This window comes from Hibiscus syriacus, unplaced genomic scaffold (genome assembly GCF_006381635.1).
Source record: "Hibiscus syriacus cultivar Baekdansim isolate YM2019G1 unplaced genomic scaffold, ASM638163v2 tig00111151_pilon, whole genome shotgun sequence".
Classification (NCBI taxonomy): domain Eukaryota; kingdom Viridiplantae; phylum Streptophyta; class Magnoliopsida; order Malvales; family Malvaceae; genus Hibiscus; species Hibiscus syriacus.
Genome location: NW_024062999.1, coordinates 1,333,235 through 1,352,939, shown reverse-complemented (window position 1 = coordinate 1,352,939; position 19,705 = coordinate 1,333,235). Strand labels below are relative to the sequence as shown.

The window sequence follows — 19,705 nt, the reverse complement described above, 5'->3', positions numbered from 1 at the left end:
CAAACTGCACTAAATTGACTTGGTTTCTATTATCATGTGCTTTCCTGTTCAATATGTCAGATCAATCCATGCTTCTGTTGTGATTATTGAGCGAGTCGGTCGCGAGTTAAGTAGTGCTCGAATTGTGTTCATAAAAAATTAATAAATTAGTAGTAATTATTAATTAGATTTTTAATGACAATTTTAATGTAACTATTAAAAAATTATAAAAAAATTAAGAAATGTTCATAAACTTATCGAATCAAGTTGGACGTTACTTGACTCAATTCGATCTCAAGTCATACTAAATCGGACTAAACATTGACCGAATCGAATTCGAACAACTCAATGAGTTGCTAAGCTCATTAAACACCCCACCAATATAGACCAATAGTGAAAACTTAGAGCACACCCATTTTTATTACTCCTCTAAGATCGATGGCTGTTTTAGAATTAAGAAATCAAAATTCCTCACTCTCCGCTACATCAAACACTTGCATCATTCTCAAAGTGAGGAAATTTCAGGGCTTGCAAGTAGTTCTCAGGAAATTTCTTCAATCACTGAAGCTGTATGAGAATGGAAAAAGAGGGAAAATTATTCATTTTTGCTATGAAAAACACACACAAGAAAATCTTGATTATGCACCCTTATTAAAATATATAAATGGATATCAATACCTAGGAGGAGTGACAAAGCTGGAAGCTTACCATAGCCCTTTCTGCAACTAAATATTTTAGAGGGTTCTCTTAAATAATGGAGCGAAATATTTTGGAGTGTTGAAACGTGCATCCCCGACTACTGGGGAATACCGGATTGAGCAAATCGAGAATCTTCTCAATTAAGTGAGTTATAGAGGGACGGATACTTGAAGTTGTGGTCTCGTTTTTGAAGAACGAAGCTCAGTATTGGTGGTATTCAGTTGATTGATTTATGAGTTTTTTCGACATATTTTTCAGAGTCCGTAGATAGACAGTCGCTATCTGAAAAGAAAGTAAGCAACAATTCATGAATCTAAAGCAAGGTGATACGATGATTCAAGATTATGAGTTAGAGTTCTTAAATCTCAGTAAGTATATCACCAGTTCGATTCCAACGACGATAAATGTTTGTGATTTGAGAGAAGTTTTCATGTTGGGATCTGACGTCATATGGCAGCTCATCATGAGAGGATCTTTGTTAAGCTTGTTGATCAACTTGAAACTACTGCGGAGATGAATGCTATCAATAGGGTACAACATACTCAGAATAAAAGAAAACAATTTAATTTTGTGAATCCTTCTAGTCGTCCTAGTAAGTGCTTGAGATATGACTCCTCGACACATGATGACTCTGGGTCTAGACATATTGTTTTTTCTGGTCAGTTTGTGAGTAGGATTGTTTCATCTGGTTATCAAGTCGTTCTTGTATTTTATGTGATAGATAACATGTTGGGGAGTATCGTAAGAAGATATGGGTGTGTTTCAGATGTGGTTTCACTTATTTTTTCCTAAAAGATTACCTGCTACTTGCTTCGTCATTTCAGACTCCTGTTCGTTCTCAGAGATCAGCTCAAACACCTAGGAGTAGTCGGGATAAACTCGTATCGTCTGATTTTTTACTAGTTACTATGAGTAGGGGAAGATCTGCCCAAGGTAAAGGTTCTGCTAGGTCAGGGGCTAAACAATATGCCCTAAATTATGCCACGAGAAGTCATGAGGTGACAACTCAAATCATTGTATGTACTTTTACCATTCATTCCATACATTTTATTTTGCATTGATTGGTAGTATGTCATTGAATTCATATGTTGTGAATTATGTTTCTCATAATCTTTTAAGTGTTGCAATGATATCTGAATCGTCACGATCCTCACGACCTCTCGCAACATAAACAAGAACAGGTTGCCTAGTCTTTGTCCTAGCAGAACCTCTACTTCAGATAGATCGTTCTCTACTCATAGTACCTGGTGGAAAACTAGGCAATGGAGGCCCACCCTTACTATGACTCCTAGAAGTTGAATTGTTCCCTGAGAACGAGCCAGTCTGAAATGGAGTTGTTAGAAAAAAATTCAATAATTTTGGAGTTTTGAATGAGAAATTGATCCTAATGTTGTTGAGGAAAATATGGAACCACTTGTTGGTTCGTACATGTGTAGATATGCACAATATGGGTAAAATTAATGTCTTAACCGATCAGGCACTTTGTGGGTTTGTGAATATTTTAACCTTAAGGTGAAATATTCCCCCCCTCAAATAGAATATTTTCAAAATTTGTTTTGGAATTAAAAGAATAAATATTAAAAGGTTCCTTTAATCAAAACAATAATTTTAGAAATTGCTTGATTGCTTGATTCTCATTAATGCTTCATTAGGTCAAAATTTTTCAATTGTTCACAATGTGAAATCCCTATAAATACAATGTAAACTACTAGGTTAAACACAATTGAAAACAACTCAAAAACTTTTTATTTCTTCTTTGTTTTTGGTGATACTCTCTAGCAAGATAAAGTTCGTGATCTTGCAAGTTGTGCTACTGTGCATTGATCATATTGTTGTTGTATCCTGGGAGACAGACGACCAAGACATCTCGAGTACCAAGGACTGACTAAAAATCTATCTTAAGGAAACTACGTAATTGTAGGCCTCAACTCGCATTTATTATTCGAGTTATATACTATGAACTGTATCTCTTCTTGTTCAATAATAAAATTTTATTTTATTTTTTCTCGGATTGTGTAACAATATAAAGACAAATTATATCTTCTACCTTTCAGAATAAAATAAATCCAAAATGATTCGAAAATCTTGGAAAAATTGAGATATGCAAATAAATTCATTTTCGGATTTATCCTGTCGTTTTAATGGGTTTGCTTAATTTCAAAGTGGACAAATCTATTTAATAGAAATTGTCGTTAAAGTAACGTTAGTTACTAAGTTTGAAACGTTATTTCTGTTCGATAATAAAAAATAAAAAATAAGTGATATTGATTTGAATCTGCGCAATGGTACATGAGTTTTTTACAAATTGTTTTGCAAGCTTACATAGTAACCAACTTGTGTAAATACACAAGTGCATGGCGATTAGTGCATGGCGATTAGTGCATGTCACTAGTGCATTTGATTTTCTATTTTTGCAAAGTATAATGCAACAAAATAACCTTAACGTTTGACAGTAGTGTCAAATTTGCCCGTATTATTTTTTTGAAACATTTGACCACACAACGTTTCATTTTGGGTAAAAATAACCCTCATCAGATGGAACCGTTTGTCAACTGACGGTTAAAGTCTAATGCTAACGTGACAAGATAACATAACATTACATGCTGACGTGGTAGTACCACATATACAAAGGTGATGACATATCATATGTCACATCAACAAAAATAATTTTTTTCTTAAAATAATTACATATATTTTTTAATAATTGTCAACCAATGCAACAATGACATGTGTCATCATCTCATTGATGACAAAGTAAATATGAAATTGCAAAACTTGCAATTCTGGGGTATTGAACCCAAGTTGTTAAGGTTAATTAAAGTCCTTGCGCATTACCACTAGACCAAATCTAAAATTTAGTTTTCTCTTAAAAGATTTAATTAAATGAGTAAATATATATTCATATATAATAAATAAAATAAAATTCTTTGCCTTATCACTCAACTAAATTTCCATCCAGGTAACTTTTTTTCATCAGTGTAGGATGTTTAATCATGTCCACTTGGGCTAATCTAAATTGGAAATTTTTTATTCTTTTTCCACCTCATGCATGTTTTGGACCAAATTCCATGCTTTGATGTTGAGTTTTTCTTGCTTTCGTTTTAGATGACCAAATTGGTTTACTTTATTTGATTTTTCCAAGCTTGTTTCTGGGTTATCTTTAGCTTTTTTGATGGACTTTTCGGTGTTAATTTGATTAAAGTTTATAAATTTGAATGGTTTAGTTATATATTTTCTCTTCTGCTGATTTAAAGAGAAATAACTTTCATATATAATGTTGCATGATTTAAGTGCTTCGCAATTGGTGCAAGTGTACACGTAGCAAGTTATAATATAGAAAAGATATCGTCTCCACAGGATTGGTAACTATGTATTCTAACTTGCATTGTAAAAAGAAATAAATTGGTAATAGTAAGAGTGTGAATAAATAAAATAAATGAGCAAGTAAATAAAAGTATAGTAATATTAAGTGAGAGAGCATGTAACATCCCAACCACTAGGTTAGTGATCAATTTGTAAAATTTTAAACTTTCGTGATCAAATTAGAATAATTAAAAAGTTCATGGATTTAGCTGGGAAAATTTTTGTATAAGATTAAATAGCAAAGAATGGAAGTTGGAAGGGCAAATTGGTCATTAACAAGGAAATTATTTAAAAAATTATATGGATGCTTTATATCCACGTGGATTGGGGGAAAGAAAAAAATCAAAGAACTCTAGAAGTCTTCATCTTTTCTTTCTTCTTCCCCGTGAGCTCCATAGCTAAGGTAAACTTTAGTCATGGTTTCAATTCTTGAGGTGTTAAGAAAACTTAAGGAAAGTTTAAAGTGGTTTAAAACTCAAATATGGAGGAATTAAGAAAGATCAAATAAAAGGGGGATTTAACTGAATTTGTGAATAAGAAGAAGTAAATGGATTTTGAAGTTGGAATTGACTTTTCATTAGTTGGAATAAGAAGTATAAAGTGTTAGAAATGAAATTAAAACATGTTAAATTTTTTTATAAGATTCTTAGTTTCAAGAGTTATGGTGAAATATTGAAGATGAGGATGTGTTATAGTGAGATAGGATGGTTTGGGTGAGTATAGATGAGGTTAAGGATAGAAAAAAAGAGTAGAGGGAAGAACTTAGTAAAGTATTGGTAAATTTTTGGGTTGTAGGAGTAAAGTCTGGGTTTGTGGTATCGGTACTGGATGAACAATACTGATACTACAAAACAATATGAGGTGATATTTATGTGTAGGTATCAATACTAGATGAACACTATCGATACCATAAGGAAAAAGATGTCAAATTCTTCTTAGGGTATCGATACCGAAGTGGTAGTATCAATACCATGGGTATCGATACCAATATATAAGTATCGACACCATTTTTAGAATGAAATTCCAGAACATAGAATAGGTATAGATACTGAAGAGTATTATCAATACTATAAGTAGAGAAATATCGGTATTTTACCTTGAGTACCGATTCTATTCAAATTAAAATTTGGGATTTAGTGCTTTGGTTAGCTTATGTTATTAAGGAATTATTTATAGTAATTTCTACTTTGTACATCAAAAAATTTCTAAAAATGACATTTATCCATCAGTTGCAAAAGACTACCTTTTGCAAACATTAGTTTAGAATATAATTAATACTACATCACAAAGGCTTTTTATCACATATCTTCCAAAATGAGCTACACAATTCAAGCTAGGGCAATTGAACTCCCAATGTTAACGAACACGTCGACTAATTTAGACCAAAAGAAGTAAAAAAAGGCGGACAAACTTACCCTTTGTTAGGTATGACTCATATACTAGTTGGAGGATATATGCTAGAGTGGAGTTTAGCAGAACCGGGGTTACTCTTATATACTGTAATTGTAACCTAATTTTGGATTATTACGAATAATAAAGAGAACAACTGCTCATCGCTCTTGAAGATGTAGGCACATTATCGAACCTCGTTAAATCTTGTGTTCTTTATTTTCTTTACTGCTTGTTGATTTCCTGAGTTAATTATCTCGTTTCCACAATAATTGGTATCAAGAGCAAGGTTTGAGATGGCTATGTAAGGTGCAAAATTCGAAGTGGTGAAGTTTAAAGGTCATGGTAACTCCGGATTATGAAAAACGAGGGTAAATGATTTGTTGGTGCAACAAGTGATTCTTAAGGCTCTACGACCTCAAAAGCTAGTATCAATGAAGGACGATGATTGGGAAGAACTGTAGCAGCGAGTAGTAGAAACCATACGATTATGTTTGGCAGACGAGGTTATGTATCACGTAATGAGAAAGTCGTCTCCAGGAGAAATATGGAAGAAATTGGAAAATTAGTTTATGTCCAAATCCCTAACGAATAAACTATATTTAAAGTAAAGGCTGTATGGGTTGAAGATGCATGAATGCTATGATTTGGTAGAGCGTGGATGTCTTCAATCAAATAATTACAAATTTGGTTCAACTTGATGTGAATATTGAGGATGAAGATAGAGCAATGATATTGTTGTGTTCATTGCCTTCCTCTTACGAACACATGGTGACTACTCTTACATATGAGAAAGAAACAATCAATGTTGAAGAGATCACTGCAGCCTTATTGGCTCACAACCAGTGAAATTAGAATGTAGGGGAAAACTCTTATGCTGATAGTTTATATATTAAGGGTAATCAAGACCATGGAAGAAAATCAGAGAAGGAATGGTCTGCAAAAAGAAATTCCAGATCAAAGTATAGGGGCAAAAAGACAATTCATTGCTACAAGTGCAAGGAGTCGTGACATATGAAGAGAGAATATCCAAAGTAAAAAGAAGAAGACTGATGAGAAATGTGATGAATCATCCAAGTCTTTGAATGTGATGCGGGATGACAATTCAGATTGTAGTGATGGTGATATGCTTTCTATTTTGACAACTTAGTTGAAGGATACATGGATTCTTGATTCAGGATGTTCTTATCATATAACGCCTAACAGGGAGTGGTTTTCGACATATATGCCCGTTAATTCTGGTTCTATCTATTTGGGTGATGACAGATGTTGCAATATTATTGGTATTGGTGAAGTTAGAATTAAGATGTATGATGGTACTATTAAGACATTATGTGATATTAGGAATATACCAGATTTGAAGAAGAATCTAATTTCCTTAGGCACTTTGCATAAGAATGGTTTTATTCCTAAGGCAAACGAGGATAGGGAAATCATTAGAGTTGTTAAAGGTACATTGACTGTGATGAAAGGAAATATGATTGCAGGAATATCTATAAACTATTAGGGAGTACAGTGTTTAGTCATATAATGATAATATGAAACTATGGCATACGCGTCTTGCTTATCTTAGTGAACGTGGAATGAATGAATTGCATAAAATAAATCTGTTGCATGGTATCAAAAGCTGCAAGCTCTATTTTTATAAGTCTTGTGTTCTTGGTAACCATGTTAGAGTTAGTTTCAAGATTGAAAAACACAAAACTGAATGGATTATTAATTGATGTATGGGGGCCTGCAAGAAAATCATCATTGGGTGGATATATGTATTATGTTACATTTATTGATGATTTTTCTAGGAAAGTTTGGGTGTACTTCATAAAATAGAAATCTAAAGTTTTTGCCAAGTTCAAGATGTGGAAAGCTGAAGTGGAGAACCAAATTATTAGAAAGATCAAGTATTTGAGGACTGATAATGGCACAAAGTACATAGATTCGTAATTTCATAAATTATGTGAGGAGCATGGGATTTAGAGGCATTTTACAATGTGCAAGACACCATAGCAAAATGATGAACATGTCATTGAATGAAAGGGAAATATATTTGAGATTGATGCAGGGTTTCCTAAAAGCTTCTGGGCAGAGACTGTGAGCATGGCATGCTACCTCATTAACAGATCACCGAGAGCATTATTGGGTGACAAGGTTGTAGAAGAGGTATGGACAGGTAATGCAATTGATTTTGGCCGCTTACGAATTTTTGTTGTCCTGCTTATGTGCATGTACCTAGTGATAAGAGATCAAAGCTTGATGCAAAGCCGAAAAAGTGCATTTTTCTGGGGTATAAAAAAGGTGTCAAAGGATATAAGTTTTGGGATCCAATTGTAAAGAAAGTGATGATCAGTAGAGATTTGGTCTTTGATGAACAGTTCATGTTGCGGCAGAACCAAGACAATGCAGTGATGGATGTAGAACATTATCCAGTAGTAGCTGAGAGAGAGGAAAGTTTTAATCCAACTTTTGGTGGTTCTAGTACAGTTGATTTACATCATTATAAACTAGCCAGAGACAGAGAGAGACGTACGAATATAAAAGCTCCAATTATATTGGGGTTTTGAATACATGGTCTCCTTTGCACTTCACATTAGTAGTGATGATCCAACTACTTTCCAAGGAGCTATTACTAGTCAGGAGAAAGGAAAATGGATGGATGTAATGGTTGAGGAGATGAAGTCTTTGCAGAAAAATTGTACATGGGATCTAGTTCATCTTCATGAGGGAAAGAAGGCTATTGGTTGCAAATGGGTGTATAAAAGAAAACCAACAGTATCAGAAAAAGAAGGGGAAAAATACAAGGCTCGATTGGTAGCAAAGGGTTTTTCACAGCAGATGGGAGTAGATTATGATGAAATATTTTCTCATGTGGTTAGGCATACTTCAATCAGGGCAATACTTGCATTGATAGCTAGTTGCGATTTACATTTAGAGCAGATGGATGTCAAAATTGCCTTTTTGCATGGTGATTTAGAGGAGCAGATTTATATGCAGCAGCCAGAAGGGTTCACTCAACCTAGACATGGACATTTGGTTTGTTGGTTGAAGAAATCCTTATATGGGTTGAAACAGTCTCCAAGACAATGGTATAAACGGTTCGACTCCTATATGATTAAGATTGGCTACAAGCGATGTGAGTATGATTGTTGTGTTCATGTTAGGAGCCTTGACGATGATATTTTTATTTTTCTGCTACTATATGTTGATAACATGTTAATTGTTGTAAAGAATATGCATGATGTTGTTGGTTTGAAAGCTTTATTAAGACAGAAATTTGATATGAAAGACTTAGGTGCTACAAACAAAATTCTTGGAATAGAGATTCACAGGGATAGAGGCTCAAGGAAACTATGGTTATCTCAGTAGGGCTATGTTGAGAGAGTGTTAGACAGGTTTGGGATGATCAATACAAAGTCGGTAAGCACTCCGTTGGCAAATCATTTTAAGCTTTCTTTAGAACAACGCCCTAAGACAGATAATGAAGTTATTGACATGGAAAAGGTTCCATATGACAGTGTTGTTGGTTTCTTGATGTATGCAATGGTATGTACTCACCCTGATTTAGCTATGCTGTTAGTCAAGTTTGTAAATACATGTCTAAACCAGGTATGCGACATTGGGAAGTAGTCAAGTGGATTTTTAGGTATTTGAATGGAACTGTAGAGAATGAAATTGTTTTTGGTAGTCAGTAGGATAATCCTTTAGTTGTAGGATATGTGGATTCAAACTATGTAGGTGACTTGGATGATATAAGATCTACAACTGGTATGTTTTTACTCTTGTTGGAGGGTATATATATTGGAGGTCAACTGTTCAGTCTATTGTGGCATTATGTACAATTGAAGTAGAATACATGGCAGCAGCTGAAGCTGCAGCTTTATGGCTTACTGGGCTAGTAAAGGAATTGAGTGTTTAACAAGATGGAGTTCAGTTGCATTGTGACAGCCAAAGTTCTATTCATTTGACTAAAAATTAGCGTATCATGCTAGAACTAAGCATATTGATGTAAGGTTTCACAAGATTAGAGATTTGATTGCATTTGCAGAGATATTGTTACAGAAGGTTCATACTAGTGAGAATGCAATTGATATGTTGACCAAGCTAGTTACTACTGACAAGTTCATGCATTGCTTGGATTTGTTGAATGTTTACAATTGCTAGAGAAGCATGGTAGCCCAACCCACTTTGATGTTTGATAAACTTCCATTTTCTATTTCATCTCCTAAGGGAAGGATATTCGCCAAGGTGGAGATTTGTTAGGTATGACTCATATACTACGGTACATGATATTTTTGTAATTGTACCAGGGTTAGTCTTATATACTGTAATTGTAACCTAATTTTGGATTATTGTGAATAATAAAGAGAACAACCACTCATCGCTCCCGAGGACGTAGGCACATTGTCGAACTTCGTTAAATCTTTTGTTCTTTATTTATTTTACTACTTGTTGATTTCCTGAGTTAATTAACCCGTTTTTGCAACAACCTTTGAGTTGAAACTGGCCCTTATCTTTTGTACCAGCAAAACCAAACGACCTTGTCTGTCAAACAAAAGATTAATGAAAAGAAAAGGTTTCCACTTTCTATTAAATAGGTAACAACAGGGTTTAAATAAATTATTCCTTGTACATGAATGCCTGGCATCTTTCCTATCAGTCATAAAGCTTCTTGTGTATCTTTATTCTCCTTTAAAAGATGGAACCTGAATATTAACATAGAGGATAACACCTTCAAAATGTAGTTCAAGTGAAATACTAGATTGATGCTTCATGGCATTAATTAGCAACTGAATTCAGAAGAGCAACATGCTACCTAAGGAACTTGCGAAGATGCTCTGGCAAGTGGCTTGAACCTCTACTATCATAACAAAGAAAACCCTCTCTCAAAACTTCAAATTTCCCTCACTCCACATTTTACTACACAAAGAACCACATTATACGTACAAAGCACAGGCTTGAGTCAAGCTAGAGCATTTACCACCATCTTAACAGATTGTCTGGCATGGATACGAAAATAAACAAATCAAACATGAGGGTCTAGTGTAATGCGCTGCGTTTTATTGCTTTGATGGGGTCTTCTTCTTTAGTGGATCAGTGCTTTATTTTGGGCCATTGCATGGTTTGGGTATTACACCAAGAAACAAAGAATTATAAGAAAGCAGAGATGAAAGCCCATTATGTTTCAACAATGGCAATGATGGCGAGTTGGTAGCTTAACCAAACAAAAACACACACGCACAAATAATAATAAACAAATAAACAAAGGAAAAAGTGCTCCAAAAAGGCAGAAACTCAATGGATTGACCCATTTTAGAGATCCAAAACACCGGCCACTAGACATAGAAATATTAGGGAGAGAAACCAAAAACACAGCTTGAAAGAGAGAGAAGGATGGTGAGCAAAACAGAGGAGACCCAATTGAACAGGCTTGAAAACCAGGTAGACAATGGAGGAGGAGGTGCTTGGGAGTATCTTTGCCTTGTCAGGAAGCTTAAAGTTAGGCGTTCAGAGAAAGTCTTGAAGCATGGCTTATCGATCTTAAATGACCCCAAAAAACGATCTGCTCTTGGCCCCGAAGGTTACTCTTTCTTTCTTCAAGCTTTCCTTGGTTTCTGAAATTGGGTTTTGCTTCAATTCGATGATTCCAAAGTGTTTGGTTTGAATTTTGAGTTTTTCTTATTGTTTTTTTATTGTAATTAGATTTGTTTTTGTTTTAAAGCTCTTTGCTCTTTATTAGTTGTTAACTTGAGTTTTGTTTGAATTTCACAAATTGAAGCTTCATGAATTGCTCTTCTGTTATTCATGTGCCTTAATTTAATGCTTGAAGCTTTGTGGTTTTGTATGCAGAATGGACTCTCTATGAGCAGGTAGCTATTGCTGCAATGGATTGCCAATGTTTAGATGTTGCAAAGGTAGGGTCGGATTTTGTTTTTGTTTATACCGAATCTTTCATTTATGTACAAACTATTCTTATCTTTTACCTATTCAATTTGTGATTGTCTATGGGGTTGACCTCTGTCATGTTGCTATTGTTTCTATTTTGCTATTAGTTCCTTATGATGGCGCTTCTTTACTCTGTTTTCTCTTGCAATGTTGAGGCATTAGTTAGAACATTCTGGTTTTACCCTGTTCCATGTTCAAAATGTAACTCTTGTTCGATACACTTGGTTCCGGCTTTGCTGACATCGATTCTTATTCTTATATGTTAGTTTCTTGCATTGTTTCTTGAACTGCAATGCGATATAGCTTCTATGCTCTAGTTACGGGTTGATAGTTGGTTTATGAAGTTGCCTGACGGACATCCGTGCAATTTAATTCTGCAGGATTGCATAAAGGTTTTGATGAAGAAATTTCCAGAGAGTAAAAGGGTTGGTAAGCATTCAAGACAACTGAATATATATCTTGCTGTTGATTTATGTGTGAATCATACATTTCTGCCCTCCGCTTGATAGTTGACGCTTCTTAAATTAAGCTTCTTCTGAACACCTTGGCCAATGTTCTACCTGCCAATAGCTTTATGGCATGAATTGGGATGGATGAATTTCTTCATAAATTAGTTCCATTCTTTTGGATTAGCAAGGATGCATTGACGACGACTGTTTTCCTTTGCTCTTATCATGTTTTGACCAAGTGGTTTTGTTTTGTCCTGATCTACAGGTCGGCTGAATGGCATGTTGCTTGAAGCAAAGGGTTCCTGGGCTGAGGCAGAAAAGGCTTACTCCAGTCTTTTAGAGGACAGTCCGCTTGATCAAGTAAACCCCGTAGCCATTCTTAACCATGTTCTTTTTGTCAAGAAATGTTGTGCAAAAATATTATATTCTCGTGCAGGTAATACATAAGAGGAGGATATCCATGGCAAAAGCACAAGGAAATATTTCAGAGGCTATTGAATTGCTTAATAAATATCTCGAAATGTGAGATACCTCTTTACAATCTTAGATCTTTCTGTCTGCCCTTTATTGGTCATGCTTCCTAATTGGATAATCTGCAGAAGAGCTATTGTTTCTCAATTTCCGTTTTTCTTTTGCTAGATTTATGGCAGATCATGAGGCTTGGAGAGAACTAGCAGAGCTACATGTCTCCCTACAAATGTGAGTATTATGGAATTCGATCTTATCTGCTATTATGTTTCCAACCCATAACATGGCAGGTTTTTGTTGATAAATCAGGTACAAGCAAGCAGCATTCTGCTATGAGGAGCTTATTTTGTCTCAACCTACGGTTCCGTTATATCATTTGGCCTATGCTGATGTGAGTGTTAATATATCTTGAATCCAAGATGCCATTTCATCAATGCATTTTCAACTCCAACATTCTATATCTTGTTGCCCTTTTTTCGGTTTTTCCCCTTTCATGGTTAATCCACCTAATCGAGAACTAGTTCCATAGTAATTGATTCTGCAAAAGTAAAAAGGCCGTAAAACAAGACTTCTGTAGTTATCATCACGCTAAAATGCAAGGACCTTGAATTCACCATAGAACAACAATGATTGCTGACTAACAAAGAGGGTAGCTTCTTGATGGATGTTAATGGACAACATAATGACTTGTAGCTGGAATTCTTTTAGTTCTCCTTGCGATTGTTTTTCGATGATCATTTGTTATACCTTTTGTTAACAGGTGCTGTACACACTCGGTGGACTAGAAAACCTTCAGACTGCTCAGAAATATTATGCATCCACTATAGACTTGACTGGGGGTAAGAATACCCGAGCACTTTTCGGAATTTGCTTGGTAAGCTCCTTATCTTTCATTTAAGAATTATGGTGCAATACAAGTTATTATATGCATGCATCTTCTTTTTATTCTTGTAATAACCGATATCTTTTTAAAAAGTAGTATTGCACTTGGCTTATGTTGTCGGAATTTTACCTCTCTAACTGTCTAACATGAACTTTAATACTCTTATTCAGTGCACCTCAGCCATAGCACAGGTTTCAAAAGGAAGGAACAAGGAAGACAAGGAGAGTCCAGAGCTGCAGTCTTTGGCAGCAACAGCCTTGGAGAAAGACTACAAGCAGAGAGCCGCCGATAAACTCGATTTGCTTACTCGTGCTTTAAGAAGTTTGAAAAATTAGTCTCCAAAATTTAGTCTCAACACCGATGACATCGATTGAACACTTGAATTATTGCCCCATACTCTAGAATAGAAAAGGGGTTGACGATAACTTTTATGTTTTAAAGATTCAAAATTTCTGTCTCCGATGAATTTCAGTTACGAGTCGCCGTTCTTGTGTGCTTTCCACTTTATTTTGCCATTCTTGTTATCTGTTTGAGGTTTTGATGTATTATTTAGTATTCTGCCATAAAAAACCCAGAAAACTTATGAGATGATTCTTTTTTCTCTCTTAATTTCATTTTCGGAACATCGTGACTCGAGTACGAGTGTCGGACACAAAATTATATTTTACGCAAGTATGTTCATCTTTTGCTCCAAGGTATTTGAAAGATTATATCTCTCAATTATTCTTCAGGGAGAAATTTACTTTGTTAAATAAAAGAGGACTTCCAATGAATAATTTTGGGTATTTATCATAGAGTGAAGGCTTGAATATTTTAGGCTCAGGGGTCATTTTATCTCCTTATATATCTAAATCAATTTTGTTCTTATCTTAATTATATTAATTTTATCTTCGAATTCATTTAATTGCATCAATTTCATTTTTTGATCGACGATAAACATTATGATATTGATGTGATAATTAATTGTGCTAATCTATGGTGATCCATGATGCTTACATGGTAGTTTATGTGTGAATAACGACATAGTAGAGATGTTGAATAGATTATTTTAAGTCGAGTTGGAACGTATAATTGATTTAATTTAAATTTGAGTGTTTATTTAATCTTTAAGTAAAAAAATTAAAATTCAAAAAAACTATTAAAATTTTGAAAATATAAAAGATTAAAATTTAAATGGCAGATATAATCCAAGAAGAGTTAGAAGCAAATATATGTATACTGAGTTCTATACATTCCAACGCTAAAATTCTTATGATCGTCAGCTACAAACAAACCTGCAATTTAAGGTAAACAAGGTGAATACACATTACAGGGACTACCACTTTATAAACAGACTCATCCGTTGCACAACTGATAATGGAACCACACAGTTAACATATACGGAAGACGACGATTCTGGAAAAATCACGGCTCTGATGGCGGAGACGATGATCGAACTGGAGGGACAAATTTCAGTATCAATTTCCTACTTCGGCGTGCAGTGGTTGAAGTGCACTCGCAATGTGGTGATGACACCCTCTTAGAGTTGGAGAGGAGTTCAGTTTTGGAACATGTAAGCATTTATGTTTGAGAACCTTGGGAGTTTCGTCTTCCAAAATTGCCTGAAGATTTGAATCGAACTTGGACATACATGAGGAAAAATCCGAGCCATGGGTGGTGCACGACTTAGGAGACGTAACAGAATGCAGAAAAGATCCTGTGAGCTTTCCGCTATAAGCAAATGGCAACCTGCAGAACAGACTTAAACACTTAAATGAGTTTTAGCTCAAGGCTACATAGTTTAGATTCTGAGTTTAAATGAACGCATGAAGTTCGTATCCTCGTATTCATAATCGGGTATAACAAGTGTCAAACAAAGATACCTAACAAAAATTACAAGTCTAAGCAACATACGTTTAAGAATAAGCTAGCTAATCCAAGAAAAGGTGAAATAGCACCTGGAAATATCAGAAGGTACCGAAAGTTCTCGATGCTCTTCAGTTTTCTTATCGATTACATTGTCATGTGAATTTTTATCTGATGCATTCTGTTCAGAAGCCTCTAAGCCGTCCTCATTATATTCAGATTCATCACATCCTAGAGAAAAAAGGAAAGGAAACATTAGGAAGAACTAGAAAAGTCGAAAGCACTAGCCATATCAGACATATGCCCAGAATTTGGTAAGTGAAAAGAACTACAAAGGAGGGGAGAAACATAATTCTAGTCATTACGATTCATATTTGACCAAGAGAATACGAGAAAAGGGCTCACCATCCTTCCGACCGAAACTATTTTTACAACCTTCACATCTACAACTGGGGGAGCATCCAACACCAACCTGTATGTGAAGAAAACAATAATGTCAGATTGGTGAAACTAACATTCAACGTACAATGCTTTTAACTGACATACCTGAAAACATTCACAGTACTTCTTTAAGCAACTTGACCTTTTACAATTGCATCCACTTTTATGCCTCGCCGATGCGGGAGTTTTGCTAGTTTCGCCCTGCATTTGAAACACCATTTTGATGTTATTAACATGGAATTGCGTAAATAAGACGTCCATTATCTGAATTTGGCAAAATCATCATCAAAACTAAAGAACCACAACATTATGAGCCATGTCGGATGAGTTCGAGCTAATAACTGGATCGGCCAAGTGATTGTTAGCCGTCCTAAGGAGTATTGAGATCCAAAGTTCAACTCCATTCTCTCATGTGGCCTTATTCAAATATACCAAGAAAAAGGCCACATGCCAATATAAGTGACGATCTTTGATGCTACTCTAAAATCCAGAAGCTTAATCAATAAAATAGAATCTAACCCAGGAGTCCAAAACACTGTCTGTGCTTCTAATCACTTTGGGAGCAAATGCTTGTGGATTGCGTATTCAATCTGTTTGCGAGTCTCTAAAACCACATTTTCATGAATTGGCTTATTGAAACAATCTAGGCATGAACAAGGCTCAATACAGTAGAGACCAGCAGCAAAGCAGTCACAATAACTGCATCATAAAATACAGCCAGTAGAACCAGGTAAACAATATAGAAAGCAGCTGAATCTCAAGTGCAAGAAACAGTAAAAAACAGTGACAATGAAAGCAATGATTAGAAAGAAATCATAACTATATAAACAAGTCCATGATAAATATCTAAACAAGTAGGTGAAAACTGAAAACAAGGTAAACATGATAATTAAATCATATTTCAGTCTAACAGGCTATTGGAAACAGATTCATTAAGCAATTGTAGAAATCAAATGTAATGTGGCACCATAAAGTTGGACCTGAATATATGATATTTTTAGATGTAGGAAGAAAAGTTATGATAAACCTAAATTATTATTTCAGAGTAACTAAAGGACTGATGGTCTTCAGTATCAAAATAGATGAACTAACAGAATGCAGGCGTATATTTGGTGAAACACTAGAAGATTATGGACACTGACCGTAAATATAGGTTTAAATAAATATGAAAGACTTACAGTTTCAAGCATTTCGATCTCTTACAGTTACAGCGCTTGCAGGATGCACTCTCAACAAATTCAAACTTTTGTCTGCACAGTATTAAACTGAACTCAGTTTGTATCAAGTGCTTTAATACGAACCTTAGAATGAATTAATCTTATACATGCCTCTTCTTTTCAGGAGTATTATGATCAGCATCATCGTCACCAACAGTTGCAGGTGTCTCGGAAGAATTTTCTGCAACAGCAGCTCGACTGCCACAAGGAACCTCACCCGTTTTTATAGAGCTTAGAGTTGATTTATTAGGACTCTGATCTGCAGTCAGAAAACTAGGAAATGTCAAGGAGCCCGACATGCATATAAATTGGTTTTCAAAAGCTAGAGCTGCCTGTCAAAGAAATACCACCTTTTGAGATGTTTGGAAGGGAAGTCAAGTGCAAACCAAAACCAGGAGATTTCTCAAAAACCAAACAACGTCGTCTTATGCTACGCTGCTTAGAGAAGAACATAAAGTATAATTACTGAAATATGCCAAGCATTGAGAAGGGAAAATATAATAAACATTCCTAAAGGAAAAAGTTGTTGATAAGCACAGAAGGAACCTATATGGTTTAAGGTAAACATGTCACAACAATGGCTCAAATATGGTACCATCCTTTCATTTTCTCAAAAAATGTTAATATAAATTCCATATGAAATCTTAGATCTTCAATTGCAGTACGCAGTTAAAATGTACTTACACAGTTTTTTAAGTTTACCTGACGACTGAGCTGGTTGAACAACTTCTTGTCATCATTTTTCAAACCTGAATCACCGAGTACTAGTTTGTCCACTAGACATGTAGACAAGATGCCAGATGTCTGATCTGTCACTGGCTCTCCCAATTCATTTTGTTCACAAGAAACTTGAAGATCGCCAGATTCTACATTTTCCAAATTATTTGAATTATCTAGCAGAATCTGTGGGATATTTGATATAAAAGAGGTTGTACCAGAGTCTTCCATTCCCAGGTCCTGTCCATCGGTATTCTCATGAATGATATTAGCTGAATTTACTGTCAATATATCAGCAACATCAGAAACAATTGCCACCCAGCCACATCTTGCTGATTCTTCACTCAGCTTAATTCGACGTATTTTACGTAAATCTCTTTCACTTTCAAATGACTGCTGCCTCTCTTGCCATTCATCTCTATGACGTTGGAAAGGAGATCTCTCTTGTCCAGCCACTTCCGGACTTGTTTTTTTCAGTATCTTATCACAAGGCTCCAAGTTGCCATCAGGACTTCCACAATTGTATTTTGAGGTTCTTGGCAACTCAATTGCTAAATCTGATTTCTCATCAAAGATATTACTGCTAATTCCTTTGAATGAACTGACCTTATTGCGACATCCTAGATGTTCATTGTACAAATCAGATTGCTCAACAGCTTTTGAAGCTTCCTCACTTGTATTAGATTGATTACTGTTCTGAAGGACCCTAGAGTTTGAATCTGCCGATAAATGATGCCTGAAACCAATACCATTAGGGACACTTAAAATTATTAGTAAGTACATAAGAAAATTTGATTTCACCTTTCAACTGAAAAACTGGACTCCCTATGGCAATTGATCTGTGGGGAAGGAAACAAAGATGAAGGGGACAAAAGGGCTAACGTATTGAAAGCATTATTTGTGTGACCGGACTTGGCTAGCTCGATAGGCGAGAGACTGTCAATGTACTTAAAGACAGGTGAATCCTGCAAGTAAGAAAGCAACCTTTAAAACTTTGCAAGTAAGTCTAATAACCGGATTAACATATGATCAAGAAACACAAGGAAACAAGCAACCACACAACCAAGAAAAAGATAAAGCAATTTAAACCAAACTAGGGGGGAAGGTACTTTTTCCTATATAATCAACTTTGTGAACTGACATCTCCAATAATTAATTGTATAAAATTATGAAATCTCGACCATCCATAAGTATACATTCCAAATGGCTCTGCATATGTTCCACGTTGACACCCACACTAGAAATGGTTGAGATTGAAGAATTATAGAACTGCAGAGATTCTGAAGATTTTACCGCATCAAGTTTGGTTAAATTGTGGAACTTTCATCTCTGTCGTGTAGTTTTTTTTTCTTCTTTTCTTTTTTTCAATTCTACAACTAGCAGGCCTAAGATGCCAAAACAGCTAGAAACAAATACACCAATGTATTAAACACTTCCAGATAATATTTGGCCAAAATGTGTATATAACCCCTTCAACACAAGACGAATCCATGACAAAAAACAAATCCATGCATTAGCCTAAACACAAATACCCATCAACAATTCACAGTAAAGCATCCAAAATCAACTCAAAACGAAAAGATCAGAGCAAATTTAAGCTAAAACTGAACAAAATAAACTTCACATGCCAGGCCAAAACCCATAAATCCTTTCACAGAAAATAAAGGAAAGAAAACCCAAATTCTTAAAATCCATCTTCTGAAGTGCAAAGTATAGAAAGGAAAAGGGAAAACCTCGAATTTGGAAAGAGAAGTAGGAGTGATCTGGGTTTTATCTGGAGTATCCATTTTCACCAAAGGCTCTACATCTTCATCCCTCTCTTACTCTCTTCAAGACTGAAAGGTTAAGAATTTCCCGAGACCGCCAAATGCTCCCCTTCCCTGCACTTTTTCCTTTGTAATTTGGTCGAAAGTAGAAACCCAGAAAAATAATAAATAAATAAATAAATAAGTAGACTTTTGATTGACGAAGCAAGAGGCGGGAAAACGAAATCATTTCTCTTAAAAAAGGGTAAATTACAAATTCGACTATTAAACTTTACTCTCCCCTATTTTGATCACTGAACTTTAAATGTTTTTAATTTCCTCACTGAAGTTCATATATTGAGTTTTTTTTGTCACTTGACCGTTACTCTCTCCTATTTTGGTCACTCAACTGTTAAATAGTTAACGATGTAGTTTTAAGAAAAAAATTCACCAAAATGATGTTGTTTTGTATATATATAGTAGCTCATTTTAACGTCGTTAAATATTTAATGGTCGAGAGACGAAAAACCCAATGTATTAAGTTCAGTGAAGAAAATGAAAAAATTTAAAGTA

At 35.1% G+C, this 19,705-nt stretch overlaps 2 protein-coding genes across 2 annotated transcripts; one reads left to right on the top strand and one right to left on the bottom strand.

The window, feature by feature from the left end:
* The first annotated feature begins 83 nt into the window (after window positions 1-83).
* Window positions 84-13,648, top strand: LOC120154747 (ER membrane protein complex subunit 2-like). The gene is made up of 11 exons (XM_039166401.1): window positions 84-94; window positions 1,855-1,859; window positions 10,810-11,002; window positions 11,272-11,336; window positions 11,748-11,796; window positions 12,082-12,176; window positions 12,253-12,338; window positions 12,456-12,515; window positions 12,594-12,675; window positions 13,045-13,158; window positions 13,338-13,648. The coding sequence occupies exons 3-11, from the start codon at window positions 10,816-10,818 to the stop codon at window positions 13,500-13,502; spliced, it is 903 nt and encodes a 300-aa protein (XP_039022332.1). The 5' UTR covers window positions 84-94; window positions 1,855-1,859; window positions 10,810-10,815; the 3' UTR covers window positions 13,503-13,648.
* A 792-nt stretch (window positions 13,649-14,440) lies between these two features.
* LOC120154746 (protein tesmin/TSO1-like CXC 3) lies at window positions 14,441-19,250 on the bottom strand. The gene is given in 13 exon segments (XM_039166400.1): window positions 14,441-14,690; window positions 14,693-14,895; window positions 15,105-15,243; window positions 15,418-15,484; window positions 15,559-15,654; window positions 15,973-16,037; window positions 16,040-16,152; window positions 16,632-16,703; window positions 16,782-16,929; window positions 17,021-17,105; window positions 17,373-18,123; window positions 18,189-18,352; window positions 19,121-19,250. Coding segments are annotated over 13 exon segments (2,076 nt in total). The 5' UTR covers window positions 19,175-19,250; the 3' UTR covers window positions 14,441-14,571.
* Between the last annotated feature and the right edge of the window lie 455 nt (window positions 19,251-19,705).